General features: G+C 42.3%; 3 protein-coding genes across 12 annotated transcripts in view; 1 reads left to right on the plus strand and 2 right to left on the minus strand.

Annotated features, from left to right (window-relative positions):
* dnai3 (dynein axonemal intermediate chain 3) overlaps window positions 1–226 on the minus strand; it is a 29096-nt gene extending 28870 nt beyond the window's left edge. The window contains exon 1 of one of the 2 annotated variants that reach the window (XM_020499498.2): window positions 1–226. The gene's annotated coding sequence lies outside the window, so the exon portion shown is untranslated. The other variant, XM_020499499.2, reaches the window with a different exon arrangement.
* mcoln3b (mucolipin TRP cation channel 3b) lies at window positions 194–9296 on the plus strand. Of its 2 annotated transcripts, XM_020499496.2 has the most exons (15): window positions 611–813; window positions 1302–1522; window positions 1843–2010; window positions 2964–3117; window positions 3695–3776; window positions 4015–4111; window positions 4394–4493; window positions 4604–4716; window positions 5025–5174; window positions 5253–5354; window positions 5485–5607; window positions 5769–5975; window positions 6213–6340; window positions 8616–8691; window positions 9171–9296. In XM_020499496.2, exons 1-14 carry the CDS (start codon window positions 741–743, stop codon window positions 8668–8670), a joined length of 1773 nt encoding a protein of 590 aa, XP_020355085.1. In that variant the 5' UTR covers window positions 611–740; the 3' UTR covers window positions 8671–8691; window positions 9171–9296. The 2 variants fall into 2 exon arrangements, with proteins under 2 accessions (XP_020355086.1, XP_020355085.1); XM_020499497.2 differs by lacking the exon at window positions 611–813 and adding an exon at window positions 194–587 and having other exon boundaries at window positions 8616–9296.
* LOC109902827 (G-protein-signaling modulator 2-like) overlaps window positions 9137–14065 on the minus strand; it is a 26641-nt gene continuing 21712 nt past the window's right edge. For 5 of the 8 annotated variants that reach the window (XM_020499492.2, XM_031785680.1, XM_020499491.2 and 2 more), the window contains exons 5-14: window positions 13735–13858; window positions 13367–13482; window positions 12794–12949; window positions 12013–12121; window positions 11562–11712; window positions 11194–11273; window positions 10782–10979; window positions 10380–10542; window positions 9906–10141; window positions 9292–9728 (exon numbers count right to left, since the gene is read on the minus strand). In XM_020499492.2, the coding sequence (XP_020355081.1) occupies window positions 9552–9728; window positions 9906–10141; window positions 10380–10542; window positions 10782–10979; window positions 11194–11273; window positions 11562–11712; window positions 12013–12121; window positions 12794–12949; window positions 13367–13482; window positions 13735–13858 (1510 nt within the window). In that variant the 3' untranslated portion in view covers window positions 9292–9551. Of the gene's footprint in view, window positions 9729–9905; window positions 10142–10379; window positions 10543–10781; window positions 10980–11193; window positions 11274–11561; window positions 11713–12012; window positions 12122–12793; window positions 12950–13366; window positions 13483–13734; window positions 13859–14065 lie in introns of all 8 variants that reach the window. The other 3 variants (XM_031785681.1, XM_031785682.1, XM_031785678.1) reach the window with 2 other exon arrangements.

Genomic DNA, 14065 nt, shown 5'->3' on the forward strand with positions numbered 1-14065 from the left:
ATTAATTTCGGGGTTCCCTCATTCTCAGCGACCAAAATAAATCCCCAACTTTCGCTATTCAGCTTCAAGAACAAGTTTCCTGCATCAGTTTGGTTGCTAGTAGTTACTTGAGCAAATTAGCTGATGGACAGGTTGAACAGCCAGTCGCGGCCACTTGAAATGAAGCCTCCCACTTGGCCGAGCATATTTTACCACACAACCCGCAAAAGACACCTGTTGTTCACTCGCGCTTTTAATTCTGGGACTCTTGATTATATTGACATTTGGGACATGACTCATTATGATTTTTTTTATGGACTATTATTGTCGGGACGGGAAAGCTCAGGATTTTATTCTTCACATGGAAAATATTAATCATATTTATCCAGGCTACAGCAATACTTGAATATACAATTAAAATTGGATAATGTTGAGATAATTGTCTGATGAAATAAACTATCTAATCATCGGATATACTGGTTACTACTGTATCCCATCTCAAGTGGACTGGGGACTCATTTTTGGATACATTTTGGATCGCAAATGTGACTGACCATTCATCAACTGACATCAATAACAGCCAATTAGCCAGCAACCAAAAGTAGATGGTAAGGAGCCTATCAGGACCATTTCTCAAATGATTGATCCCAGTCAAGTGTGCTCGGGACGGGTCCAGTTGGGCACGTTGGGTAGCATACTTTTTTAGCTTGTCCCCCACTATACTGCATGCTTAGTGTGCTGTTTTTGTGTTGTTGAGCGAAATGGTGGAAAGTGATCATGTGTCAGAATGTGAGATGCGGTTTGTTGTTCAGCACTGCTCGGGTCAAAGCTCAGGTAAGAAAGCGAGCTAACCTGACCCATTCTCTCATTGTCTTCCGCTAACTTACTTTCAGAATGAATGATGACAAACGCAGGACGAATGTACAGAGAGTGAAACAATGTCAATGTTGAACAAACTGAATGCCTATTCGTAAAATGCCAATCTTGCCAGTGCCACATAATTTCTGCAAGGTGTCCTTGTCCAATTTGCTCACCTGGGTGTGCAAACTAGTCCAACACAATTACAGTTGTCAGTGTCACCAAGAATGAGGAACAGACACACTGCACAGCATTTAAGTTAGGCTATTTATCAAGATAAAGTAAACCACTTGCCTGGTGAGCAGGTTCTTATCCCACAGCATGTTTGGAAAGGATTTGTGAGTTGTCTAGAGTCTGGCTATCAATTGTGTAAAAGTGAACACTGTTGAACACAAATAGAATCACTAGAATGGGAATAGATTATATTTCTATGATTAAACACGTATTGTTTCTATTTCCTTTAGAGATGGAGCACTCAGGTGGTTTGTACAGCTCTGTGTACGAGCCAAATGGGCATGCTGCCTGGGCAGACGACCAGCAGCATCAGGACAAGGAGACAGCGGACAACCTCAGGAGGAAGATCAAGTACTTCTTCATGAACCCCTGTGAGAAATACAAAGCCCGCGGACGGAAACCATGGAAACTGATGCTCCAGATCATCAAGATCGCCATCATTACCATCCAGGTACTGACCAATGAGCGAACAGTCAACAGAGACGGGGTTACTTTTTTGTTGTTTAGTTCTGAACTATTCCGTATCCAAACCTAGAAAGACCCAACATAGAAATAAATAAAGAAAGAGAGACAGACACAGCCATTTCCTGATCACGCAAATAAGCAGTGTCATAGTTTTAAACCATCCCAACTATACCAGATGTAGGCCATATCCCAGTACTCATTGACAGTGGTCACCAACTTTTTCATACATAGTGATGGAAGCCACTATATATGGCATTTTGTTGGAATGCATCCTCCGTGTGTCATTAATAACTTTTCTCTTCCCAGTTGGTGTCTTTTGGACTGAGCAATCAGATGGTGGTAACCTTCAAAGAGGAGAACCTCATGACATTCAAGCATCTCTTCCTCAAATATTACGTGGATGGCCGTGGGGACTCTTATGCTGTGTACAGGCAGGATGAGGTGTATGAACACATCTCTTACATAGTCGATAAGGTAAGGACAGTCAACAGCTGCTATCACATTCTATCAAACATAAACTGTGATTGGAAATTAATGATATACAGGGATATCTCCTCTGTATTGCCTTTGGTTTCTAATTGAGGACAGTAGGTCAAACCTGTGAGATGGTAACCAGTTTTTGTTGCCTGGAAATCAAAAGCTAGTTCTGACCATTCCCTCATCATCCTGTGAGACTCTGTGTCCCGAGAACTCAAAATACTGTTTACCAGGTGTATTCCCCCTAGTCCCACCACCTAGATAACGATATTTTGCATCCTCAGGAACAGTTGAGTGACATAATGGCATGTGATTGTCAAGCAGCACAATGGTTTACTCCTTTGTTTTGTCACATTACTGTCAATCATTGGTTGAGTTTTATAGGTAAAGTAGCTTGTATAGTTCTGTCCTCTTAGAGGACTTTGTACGGTACCTAGCTCCATTCATTTTTGATGGCTTATTGCTGTGTAAAGGTAGTGTTTATGGAGCATGATTCCAATGAAATACCTACCCAATGTCTGTTTATTTTTATTTGTGTTTAGCCTCCAACTTCTGTTCTGTCATAGCTTGATAGTTCACCAACATTTTCAAGTTGTAGTAGTCGTATGTACAGGATACACATGGTATACACCATCCAACGAAATGCTTACTTGAGGTTCCTTCTCCACAATGCAACAACAATAAGAAATAAAACAATTAGAATATGAACATAAAGTAAATGGCTCAGTAGAATAGAATAAACATTTTTAGCATAAGTATAATACAGGAAGGCACAATTTAGAGTCCAGTATTTACACATGTATCAAGGAAGGGGGGATTGGGGGGAAAGTGTTAAAATTGTGCAGTATTCATGTCATCCCTTGTCAATCAAACATAATTTGAGTAAATACAGTATGTGATTGCTTACTTTTTAATGTTACAGTTGTCATTCTTTTATGTCCTAATTGTAGTATTCCCGTCTGCGAAATATCACCGTTGGTAACCATGCCTATGAGAAGAAGGGGGACACCTATTCCCCTCTGTCTCTGTGCCAAGAGTTCTACAGGAATGGAAGCATTTCACCAGCTAATGAGACCTTTGATATAGACGCACAGATTGAAACTGGTAGGCTAATGGTCGCTGTATACTATATGTCATTTGCAGTTAGCTTTCAGTGGTGTGTAAGAGTTGCCTGACGACTCAAACTGAATTCTTCCACTGCTCTATTGTTCGCTACATACGTCAGTCTGAGACTGCCATCATTGAAGTTGTTTGTGGTGACATCAAAATGAGCGGTGTTGTACAAAGTAATCAGCAATTGGATCATCTCTAACCAATCAGAGTATCAAAGCCAATGACACATTTTAAAAACGTTGCTTTACACACGTGTGTTCTGGGACCAATCAGACGGTCTAGAATGGATTTCCATTCTTGAAATCGTTGGAGAGGCATTCCAATCCAGACTCAATGCGGAGAAGAAACTAATGGCCATGGGTGTATCGTTTGGCCAGAGCAAGGAGTTTGAGTAGCCAGGCAAGTCTAAGATGTTCGACATGCTTTAATCACTTTATCAGAATGGTCTGAACAGAATGTTATGATTTTGAATAGGAGGTTTTGAATAGGAATCTTTTTAAATTCAGATTTTTCTTTTCTTGCTGAAATGTTTTTAAAAGTCACCTTTTGGTTATTTACCCCACAACAGAATGCCTTGAGATTGTTCCAGTATTCCCCATGGGAAGCACAACCGAGGATGATCTGTTGAATTTCGTTGTGCATTTCAAAAGGTATCAGGCCGTGATATTAAACTTAGAATTTTTTAATGCATAATTATAAGTAATAGAACTGTATACTTTTAACAAAAACATAGTTTTTTTTTGCTTATAGTACATGGGTGTTGGGTGACAGCTCTTTAAACAAACACATTACATAATATTCATAACTGAGTCCCTCATGTTTTTGTCCTAAATGTAGGTTGTTGTACTTGTCAGTGATTACGATACTGTATTTATCTTTGACTTGCAGATTGTTGAATGTGAAGATCAAGTTCACTCTGAAGGCCATAAACCTACAAACAGTTAGAAACAGAGAGCTGCCGAACTGCTATGACTTTGATGTCACGGTATGTCATCTGACTCCAGGCTGTTTCTCTACCTCACCTCACTTATTGGCTAGGCAGATTATAGACCTATTCCCAGTATGACGGAATGTTCTCTGCATTTAGAAGTTTGTTCCCATTTTTATCCATTCGAGTTCCACTGTTTTCTTCAAAGTTGGTAGTTAATTGTTTGAAACTTGAGAAAAGTATTAGGTGTGACTGGAATGCTAGCTAGGACTTGGACAGTTAAACATTAACTCTCATCCTTCCGTATTTAAAAGCAGTGTATCTTTCTCTGGTTAACAGATCACCTTCAACAACCAAGCCCACAGTGGCAGAATAAAGGTCGACCTGGACAATGACGTTGACATAAATGAATGTAGAGACTGGAAAGTAACCGGGGCCTGTATGTTCAGTGTATAATCATTAGCCTTTCCTTTTTCATTTTTAGAGCTATCTGTATTTGAAATGGTGTGTTTTATAAATCAAAGTTCTAGTTTAGTTTTCTCTCCCCAGCTCCCAAGAACATCTATTACCCACTGCTGTTTGACTGTCTCATCATTGTAACCTGCATCACCTCTCTGGCCCTCTGCACACGCTCTGTGCTCAACGGGATACGGCTACAGTTTGTAAGTCTACTATTCTGCCCTACAAAGGCAAAGTGCAGTAACTACGAATTTGGTTAAAAAAAACTTTAATCTGTTGTTATGGCCAGGTATACTATCTGATTAATGTGGTATTTCGTTTCCTGACACAAGAACAAGCCAGTCGATCAGAATATGTCATGAAGTACCAGAAATCGCTGTCTGTCTAATTACGTAGGCACTGCACTTTTGCAGGGCAGTATTGTTGACAGTGAATGTTGAGTGAGGTGAGTGGTTTTTGTGTGTTATGGCTTGTTTCTGTAAAGCTGTCTGTATCCGCCTCATTTTTCCAGGAGTACACAGACTTCTGCCTAGTCCGTCAGGGGAAGAAGGTTCCATGGTCCGATAGGCTGGAGTTTCTGAACGGCTGGTATATCCTCATCATCGCCAGTGATACACTCACCATCATCGGTTCCATTCTTAAAATAGAAATCCAGACAAAGGTGTGTGACATTTTATTTGCATTATCCTTCACACATTACACAAATATTATTAGTCTAATTTGTATGCTTTTCTCTTAGATTCTCACCAGCTATGATGTCTGCAGCATCTTTCTCGGAACAGGCACAATGCTTGTTTGGATCGGAGTCATACGCTACATGGGATACTTCAAGAAGTACAATGTAGGACACTCGTGTTGAATTCAACACTTGATGCTTCACACAAGACATATTATATGTTTTTTTAAGTGGAATACTGGGTGAGTTCCATAGGAATTCCGTTGATCTGTGGATTGTGATTGGTTATTCCTAGATTCTCATCCTGACCCTGAGAGCAGCTTTCCCAAATGTGGTTCGGTTCATCGGTTGTGCCGGAATCATTTACCTGGGGTACTGTTTCTGTGGCTGGATCGTGCTCGGGCCCTACCATGAGAAGGTAGGAGATCAAACGAGGATTGAACCCACAACCTGTTGGGAGTGTTATCACTCAACCACACAAGTGCCAGGGGTTTTTAACAGCAAAAGGAGGCTTTAACTGGATAAATTTTTTTCTTTAAATGTGTTTTTACCATAACTTTGTCTGTTTTGTTCTGTTAGTTCCGGACCCTGAACACAGTATCAGAGTGCCTGTTCTCGCTGATCAACGGAGATGACATGTATCCCACCTTCAAGTACATGAAGCAGAAGAGTTACCTGGTGTGGCTGTTCAGCAGAGTCTACCTCTACACCTTCGTCTCGCTCTTCATCTACATGATTCTCAGCCTCTTCATCACCCTTATCACTGATACCTATGACACAATCAAGGTTAAGATTCATTATAGGCAGTGTACAGCAGGCAGATATTGAATAGTTCTGGATAGTGATTTGCTAACCATATGTCTAAACTAAACCCTTACCTTAACAGATTTCCATGCCTAATATTTAGATCTGAAGGTCGAATATGCACTTCTGTTATTATAACATTTCACTTGCTTTTGGTTACAACACTATTCCTAGTAAAAACATTTCCTCACCAGAACAATCCTATCGTTTGTCTTGCAGCAACAACAGCAGGAAGGGAGCCCAGTGTCGGAGCTGCATTGTTTCATGTCTGAGTGTAAAGATCTGCCCACCTCAGGACGCTACCGGGTAGAGGGGGAGTCTGGCTCCTTCACCTGCTGCTTCCCCAGGTGAGGACAAACTTAGTGGCATTTTGTATTTATTAGGGATCCTCAGTAGTTGCTACCAAGGCAGCAGCTACTCATCCTAGGGTCCAAGCACATTAAGGCATTTACATTACATTTACATTACATATAAAACACTACATCAAATAACATTATTACACAACTACATATCTAATATACAGAATGTATAATACTACCATACAACAATATTACAATGTACGTGAGTAGAGTGCGTGTGCTAGCGCTTGTATGGGTGTCTGTACCTTTGTTTGTCTCTTCACAGTCCCTGCTGTTCCATAAGGTATATTTTATCTTTTTTTAATTTTTTTATCTACTGATTGCATCAGTTACCTGATGTGGAATAGAGTTCCATGTAGTCATGGCTCTATGTAGTACTGTGCGCCTCCCATAGTCTGTTCTGGACTTAGGTGTGCTATTAGTTGAAACCGACAGCTCGGTGCATTCAGCTTGACAACACTTCTTACAAAAACAAGTAGTGATGAAGTCGATCTCGCCACTTTGAGCCATGAGAGATTGATATGCATATCATTGTTAGCTCCCCGTGTACTTTTAAGGGCCAGCCATGCTGCCCTGTTCTGAGCCAATTGTAAGTCCCTCTTTGTGGCACCTAACCACACGACTGACCAGTAACATAACTAGGGCCAGGCCTCCCGGGTGGCGCAGTGGTTAAGGGCGCTGTATTGCAGCGCCAGCTGTGCCACCAGAGACTCTGGGCTCACGCCCAGGCTCTGTCATAACCGGCCGTGACCGGGAGGTCCGTGGGGTGACGCACAATTGGCCTAGCGTCGTCCGGGTTAGGGAGGGCTTGGCCAGTAGGGATATTGTCTCATCGCGCACCAGCGACTCCTGTGGCGGGCCAACCAAGGTTGCCAGGTGTACAGTTTTCCTCCGACACATTGGTGCAGCTGGCTTCTGGGTTGGATGCGCGCTGTGTTATGAAGCAGTGCGGCTTGGTTGGGTTGTGTATCGGAGGACGCATGACCTTCAACCTTCGTCTCTCCCGAGCCCGTACGGGAGTTGTATCGATGAGACAAGATAGTAGCTACTAAAAACAATTGGATACCATGAAATTGGGGTGAAAAAGGGCAAAGAAATTAATAATTTAAACATAACTAGGGCCTGTAGAACCTGCTAGTGTTGTTAAGGCAGAACAGTGCTTTATTATGGACAGACTTCTCCCCATTTTAGCTGTTTTATTTGAACTAGGCAAGTCAGTTAAGAATAAATTCTTATTTACAATGATGGCCTACCCCGGCCAAACACAGATGACGCTGGGCCAATTGTGTGCCATTCGAACCAGCGACTGTAGTGATGCTTCTTGCACTGAGATGCAGTGCCTTAGACCGCTGCACCACTCGGAGTTGTATCAATATATTTTGACCATGACAGTTTTACAATCCAGTGTTACTCCAAACAGTTTAGTCACCTCAACTTGCTCAATTCCAACAATTATTCATTACAAGATTTAGTTGAGGTTTAGGGTTTAGTGAATGATTTGTCCCAAATACAATGCTTTTAGTTTTTGAAATATTTAGGACTAACTTATTCCTTTCCACCCATTCTGAAACTAACTGCAGCTCTTTAAGTGTTGCTGACGTGTATATTGTTGAGTCATCCGCATACATAGGCACACTAGCTTTACTCAAAGCCAGTGGAATGTCATTAGTAAGATTGAAAAAAATAATGGGTCTAGACAGCTGCCCTGGGGAATTCCTTATTCTACCTGGATTATGTTGGAGAGGCTTCCATTACACCCTCTGTCTGTTTTCTGTTAGACAGGTAACTCTTTATCCACAATATAGCAAGGGGTGTAAAGCCATACGTTTTTTTAGCAGCAGACAATGGTCGACAATGTCAAAAGCCGCACTGAAATCTAACAAAACGGACCCCACAATCATTTGTTTAAGTGCTTTGCTTGTTGAATGTCCTTCCCTATACATGTGCTGAAAGTCTGTTTTTTTACTGTAAAATAGCATTGTATCTGGTCCATTTTTTCTTTTACTAAAGTTTACTAAGGGTTGGTAACAAGCTATCAGAGGTTACCTCTAAAATATTATGTTCTGAGTCAATTACATTTAAATTCCAGAAGTAAACTCAATTTCCAAATCAGTTTACTTGAAATATAATTAATATAATAAGACCTCACCCTTAAAGAAACCAATGATTGAACACAGGTTATGTGAAGTGAAATGTTCTTTCAGTCCAAAGATGAACAAATGTAACTTTCAACTAACCTGTTATTGTTTTGTTTTCCCCCCAGATGCAAGGACTCACGAGAAAGGCTGAGCTCTGAATCAATAGACTCTGAGCCATAGTGGACCTTTTATCGGTCTGAGGTTAGTAAGAAACCTTACACACAACCATGACCAGCACTTTACTGTACAGTTTAGCCCAGCAAAACATTGTCCTGTACTTGTAGACCTGTTTTAATCTTATTCACCAGTTAACTTGATGCAGTAGCAATTGAGCCTGGGGTTGAGGTTAGACCTGTTATGAATTGTCACTGTGTAAGATGCCTGTTAATGTACTAAAGTTGATGACCACAATGATATGCACTGATGAATGTTGATTATTTGAATGTACTGTAAATATCAAAACATGATTTGTTCAAAGACATGGGATGGCAACATTTAATAAAATGAATAGCACAAAAAAGTTGCTATTCCCTAAATGTATATTTCCCAAGCCCAGTAGATTGCAACATTTTAGTTGGATTCCTAAAGGGCAGTTGGCATCTAATCACGAGCAAGGGTTGAATTGGAGTGGACACGGAAATGCAAATCATTTTGTTAAAATGAGGCTTTATTTCCTCAAGGTGGGCATACACCGGAAGTAGAAAACATTGCGGACCTGTGCAATTTATTTTACTCATTTCTTAACTCTTCCATCAACATAAGCTTACAAATGATACAAAATAAAAATGCAATTAAAACAAGTTTAACTATGAAAAATCTGTTAGTTTATTGCACTGTCTGGGTCATTCACACACTGAGAAAGGCTGAAAGGAGCCCAGTCAACATAACAAAAAAAAAAAGTTACATCTCTGCCAGAATAATAAGTCTGTACATTAGGACTCCATGATTTAGTGTGGTGGGGTAGATCCATTTTCAGTTAGGGCTTTGGTAGAGGAATGCATTTGTGTGCTGGTTTCTGGGCTGAGAGAAGCTGAGGAGAGGTAGAAGTAGACAAAAGCTGGTCAGTCCGAGATGGGCTGGTTAGGGTCGAAGCTTAGGGGTGGTGGTGGGACCCGCTGCTCATCCATCCGGTTAGCCTGGGAGCGCAGGATAAGGCTAAAGAAGTCCTCAGCTGGGACAGTAGGACCTCTAGTGGAGGGAGGGGGTTCTTCACACCGCTGGTCATTCAGTCTTGAACCCTACACAAGCACATTGCTGATAGATCACAATCCGGTCTATCCCAGTCTTTTTCAATAACTTTGGTACATAAGTTACCATTCATCTTTACAATAGGTGCTAATTCATTATGTAAGCAAATACAGGCTTATACTAACTTCATTGTCAGAGAACCAACTAAAATAGGCTGTCTTGATTACCTGGCACTTGACTAGCATGTCAAAGAAGACGTCGTCATCCTGAGGCTGGTCAGCACTGGTCATCAGGCGACTGAGCATGGGGTGGAGCCTGATGGGCTGATCGGAGGTGCTGAGACGTAGACCGGGGAGGCTGCTGCCCACGCTGGCTCTCTGCTCGTCCAGTCGACTGCCCTGGGAGCTGTCCCGCAGATCCAGGAAATGCCCAGGCTCCGGGTTGGCCTCGCATGCGGAAGTAGCTACAAGAGGTGGAAGAGGAAAGGGAGGTGAGGATAGAATAAGTGGAAGGAAGGAATAGTTTCAGTTTAGCCTGAAATCCACTTCTCCAAAGCAACCTAAAAATCTGAGTAAAATAACCAGTGCATGATCTCCTATCCCCGAATAAGGGACAGGCATGGATAGGCATTGGATGACACTTAGGTCACCAAGTGCAACATTGGTGGGGGTGGCATGCAGAGGGGGGCCGGGGTAACTCACATTTCCTCATGGCTACGGGCGGGGTAGTACAGGGAGAGAAGGGATCGGAGAGACGGCTCTCGCCGTCCAATAAGGAGCACCTTTGGTCGTCCATTCTGCTGCCCTGGAAACGACTGAGGAGGTCGAAGAAGCCATCGTCACCCAGGGTGTCAGAACATCCGATCTACAGGAGAAAAGATCAACAAAACACCCATTAACACACCCAGAAAAGACTGTCACGACAAACATCAGAAAGACTATTACTAAGGCGAGCATGTAACAATAGACTGGATATACCACATTATGGATTTACTGTACTAAAACCACAGTAGGCTGTTGAAGCCATAGGAATAGAATTTAAAATAATAGCCAAACCAATTCCATTATTTCTATGTAAAGACATATCTCCAAGGTTAAAGCTACCTTGACTCCTGACTTATGCGTGTCCATCTCTCGGGCCGTGGGCTTGTTGCTGGTGTCCTGGAGGACCCCACCTCTGGTAGGAGAGCTGTGTTTCTTGTGTTTCTTCCCTCTGAACCGGTTGATGAAGAACAGTTTGGAGGAGGCCTTGGCCATGCTGGATTTAGGGTTAGAAGGCCTGAATACATCTTCGTCCCAGTTCTGTGGTAATGGCAGACAGTACATGAAACAACACAGAGGGCAGGGGGTGTCTTGGCAGTTTAGTTGAGATGTCACTGCTGCTATATAACCAATCAATAAAAACAACATTTACATAAATCAATGCAATTGTAACATGATTGATGAGAGACATTTCTGCTCCTAAGCCTATGTGAGTGTTAATATGCATGTGTACTGTACATATTTTTGTACACACTTCTACAGTTGTTTTCTCAGGGCCCAGTCCCATATGCTCCAAGTCCTCCATACTGTTACTCCTTCCTTCTGACTTCACACCTGAAACAAACATCAGAGGTGGGTATTTCTCCAATATGGATCAACATGCATTCGTGTCGCTTTGCCAGGCTTGCACCGACTGACTCCGAACTACAGATGTGTAAGGTTCAGAATAATGAGTATAAATGGAATAATGGTTATTTCAAATAATAATAAATGCCATCTATAGTAGGAATCAAACTCACGATCGATGTTGCAAGCGCCATGCTCTACCATTTTTATTTAAACTAAACTCAATAAATATTGTTTATAATAATGTTTCAGGTAGGTAGGCCTGTAGGGACTTACCTGGTAAGGTATCCTGCGTCCTGTGGTTCTCAGTCAGAACAGAGCTGTTGTTGGTGTTGAGGCTTGAGCTTGGGTTCTGACCCAGACCCAGCACTAACCTCAGGTCTGCCATATTCATCCTGGCTGTTGCCTCACCATTTTTGTCTCCAGTCTAGACCAGATACAGGATGAGAAGAGGGAGAATTAGCTACATAAGAACATAACTTAAACATAGCAAGGGAATAATGTGCCCATATAGAGAGTTGAGGTTTTGTTGTCATCGCCCCTCCCCTCTGTTATTTTATCCATAGGGAATTCGCAGAGTTGTGACTTATTGGATAATAATGAGCAGGTTATTTCCATGTAGTTCCTCCGATGTGCAGCAGAAAGAGATGTGACTAGATAACAGGTACTGATAACATGCATTAGATCGGGAGGAGTACACAGTTGACCAGTAGCAGTAAATAGACACCTCTTTAGATATCTCCAGATGCTTCTCAGCAAAGTGAATGGCCTTCTGATGATTCCCCAAGGCTGTGTGGGCATTTCCTAAACTCCAGCACGCTCTGCCCTCCCCAACCCTGCACAAACAGAGAGAGGAGCCCCAATGAATTTAGAGAACACTTCACTACTGTGATCACATTGAGCATGTTCAACAAAGCATGTGTGTCCAGGGTAAAGATGATAAACTGTGTGTGTGTGTATGTACACTACATGACCAAAGTGGCGGCGAGTTTTACCCCACTCCAGCCGACATTTAGCATTGTGCATGGTGATCTTAGGCTTGTGTGCGGCTGCTCGGCCATAGAAACCCATTTCATGAAGCTCCAGACGAACAGTTATTGTGCTGACGTTGCTTCCAGAGGTAGTTTGGAACTCGGTAGTGAGTGTTGCAACCGAGAACAGACGATTTTTACGCTCTTCAGCACTCAGCAGGCCCGTTCTGTGAACTTGTGTGGACTACCACTTCACGGCTGAGCCGTTGTTGCTCCTAGATGTTTCCACTTCACAATAACAGCACTTACAGTTGACCGGGGCAGCTCTAGCTGACTTGTTAGAAAGGTGGCACCCTATGACGGTGCCATGTTGAAAGTCACTGAGCTCTTCAGTAAGGCCATTTTACTGCCAATGTCTATGGAGATTGCATGGCTATATGCTCAATTTAAATACACCTGTCAGCAACGGGTGTGGCTGAAATAGCCGAATCCCCTAATTTGAAGGGGTGTCCACATACTTTTGTATATATAGTGTACCTGTCCTTGAGCTCCTGTGCGATGATAAGGTGTTTGAGGTGGTAGTCGATGGCTCTCTGGTAGTCCTGCTGCAGTGTGTAGGTGTTCCCCAGGCTATAACAGGCCTGAGCCTCCACAGCCTTATCCTTCAGCACCATGGCCAGCTGCAGAGTCTTCCTGGGTAGAGGGGGAGGGCAGAGGCACAAACAGGTCAAGGGTCAGAGGGTGAGTAAGAAGCAGTCACCACCAAAACCTAGTCTTGCTTGTTCCTAATTTATAGGCAGCTGTGGGCAGAGACTGCCAAAAACACAATATTTCCTTATCATTTTCACCTCACTAAAACTCCTTCTCTTCTCATTGTTTGCCCTCACTCATGTTTATTTATTAAGTTTATCAAGTTAATTTGGACAGGGACAATGTACAACAAAAAAAAACATCTCAGAAGTAAGAAGTGATGCGTTCCACCAAAGTTGCACCAGAGTTAGCGAACATCTGTCAAACAAGTGTGGACCAACTAGAGACAGGCGTGTCTGAAAAATCACTGGGCCGCTGATGGTTGGTCTAAGGAAGTGAGTTTAGTAATCTACTACTCACTTGTAATGTTCAGCCGCCACTTCAAACTGGTCTAGGAAGATGTATGCGTTGCCTAGGTTATAGTAGGCCCTCCTCTCAGCCGCCCTGTCCCCAAACTCCTTAGCGATGAGGAGACGCTACAACAATAAGTAAAAGAAGCAGATTGGTCATTGGTTACAGATTCTCAATCCCTCTACATAATAACGGAGAGATCATGCAATACAACATTATCTACACAGGGATGTCCATCCCTTAATCACAAATGGCCCCCTATTGCCTATATAGTGTAAATAGGGCGCCATTTGGGACGCATACTGTTATAATCTATTACCTCGACTGTTTATGGATGCAAGTCAGGTTCTATGATGCCACTAAGTTAGGGTATGTACCTGTCCATGGGCCACCACAGCTCGCTGGAAGTTTCCGAGCAAATAGTGTGTGTTACCTAGGTTACCATAGGTCCGCCCCTGTGCTGCCCGATCCCCCAAGTCCTTCACAATGGAAAGGTTGAATCTATGGTAAACAGAAACACACAAAACATATATAAAAAGGTAACACATTTACAAAAGTCTATTTATTCAGTCATTTAATGTCAAATCTGACTTATTTTTCAGCAGACGCCATCATAGATACAATTAAAAATGTAACACACTAACAAAAGTCACATTTATCTATTGACACATTTTAAATGGGCAGATTCCATTTCAGAAACCAACTGAT

The sequence above is a fragment of the Oncorhynchus kisutch genome, linkage group LG13 (genome assembly GCF_002021735.2).
Source record: "Oncorhynchus kisutch isolate 150728-3 linkage group LG13, Okis_V2, whole genome shotgun sequence".
Classification (NCBI taxonomy): Eukaryota; Metazoa; Chordata; class Actinopteri; order Salmoniformes; family Salmonidae; genus Oncorhynchus; species Oncorhynchus kisutch.